Source organism: Aegilops tauschii, chromosome 5 (genome assembly GCF_002575655.3).
Source record: "Aegilops tauschii subsp. strangulata cultivar AL8/78 chromosome 5, Aet v6.0, whole genome shotgun sequence".
Lineage (NCBI taxonomy): Eukaryota > Viridiplantae > Streptophyta > Magnoliopsida > Poales > Poaceae > Aegilops > Aegilops tauschii.
The window spans coordinates 477,580,566-477,582,015 of NC_053039.3; the positions used below are offsets into that span (position 1 = coordinate 477,580,566).

At 60.3% G+C, this 1,450-nt stretch overlaps 1 protein-coding gene across 1 annotated transcript; it reads left to right on the forward strand.

Moving 5' to 3' along the window:
- The first annotated feature begins 389 nt into the window (after positions 1-389).
- On the forward strand, positions 390-1,093 carry LOC109786486 (uncharacterized). Its single transcript, XM_020345058.3, has one exon. The coding sequence runs from the start codon at positions 509-511 to the stop codon at positions 899-901; it is 393 nt and encodes a 130-aa protein (XP_020200647.1). The 5' UTR covers positions 390-508; the 3' UTR covers positions 902-1,093.
- Positions 1,094-1,450: the final 357 nt, after the last annotated feature.

Consider the following 1,450-nt stretch of genomic DNA (forward strand, 5'->3'; position numbering starts at 1 on the left):
CTCCGCGCCGTAGCCAACCCCCGCTGGCGGCTCACCACCCGCGTGGTCGAGCACGCCGGCCAGAATCACCCGCAACCGGCTCCAGCCGAGGAGGACGCCGTTGCCTCGCCAAGAAGGGCCGCCGCCGCAGATCCGGGAACCTCCGCCAGGAACGGAGCGTCAGAGGCCTCGCCGCCACCTTCCCGGGCGTCCGCGGGATAGAGCCCGGCGAGATCCTCAAGTGGCGGCGAGGGGAGAGCGGGGGAAGGGGGGTGGCGGCGCGGGGGCAACCCTAATCGCCACCCGAGTTGCCCAGGCGGACGACGCGGGGGGGGGGGGGGGGGGGGGGGGGGGCTCGGCTCAACGCTGTCTGCCACACGAACTTACCGCTGTCTGCACACACCACACAAACACAGCACGAAAAGCACAAAAGAACCTGATTCTTCTTCTTCTTCTTTCAGATTAACCAGTCCAAGAAGAAGAGCCCGCCGTGGTTTTCTAGGTAATAATCCAACTTTCTAAGTTAGACATGGAGGCGGTGGAGCCGACGGTGGTGGTGAGCTGCGTGTGCTGCGGCCTGGAGGAGGAGTGCACCGGCGAGTACATCGGCGGCGTGAGGGCCTACTTCGGGGGCCGGTGGCTGTGCGGGCTGTGCTCCGAGTCCGTCAAGTACGAGGCCGGCTGCAGCAAGCGCACCGCGGCCATGGGCGTGGAGGAGGCCGTGCGGGCGCACATGGCCTTCTGCCGCATGTTCAGGCGCGGCGGCCCCGCGGAGCGCGTGGCCGAGGGCATGTGCCAGATGCTTAGGCGCGCCGCGTGCGAGAAGCACCGGGCCACCTCATCATCCTCGTCGCGGCGGACATCGCCGGCGACGGTGGCGTCAGCGTCCGGGCACCGCCGCGCCTCGGTGCCGTCCGCCTGAGTTGATGTCTGCTTCTTGCGACGAGGTGCATGCTTCGGACATACGTCTTCCTCACCACAGCTTATATGCTTGTCATGTGATAGTAGTATATTTTGTTTTGAATCTATTCCGGAAACTATACACAAGTGATGGAGTACTATATGTAGTACGAGGTTAAAGTTCAATTAATCTTCACATGAGGATCTTGATCTACCCAACGACCGAGCAGCTCTTCTTGGCGTCTATCCTTTCGAGGTGTAACATTCGATCTGCTTGAAAGTTGTTTCTTCTTCGTTGCGGTTCCCCGTCCGTCGGAATGATCTTGCACTTGTTCTTCAGAGATTTTTTTCTTTGCGCACCGGCTTCAGTTTTCGACCTGGTCGACGAGACGAGGCCATGGCCCGGCCCGTCGCCTTCGTCGTCTGTTGTTTTCGCTATCCTCGCCCTCAACACACGTGCAGAAACATGAGAGGTTGATACTGCTAGTGCATGCTCACCCGTGGAGAATTTTGTTTAGATAATGGAAGAAAACTTCTCCCGTGGAGAATGTGAGCTAGTCACCCGAAGATT

Excerpts from the sequence above, each read along its gene's own strand:
- LOC109786486 (XM_020345058.3), top strand. The coding sequence starts at position 509 with ATGGAGGCGGTGGAGCCGACGGTGGTGGTGAGCTGCGTGTGCTGCGGC.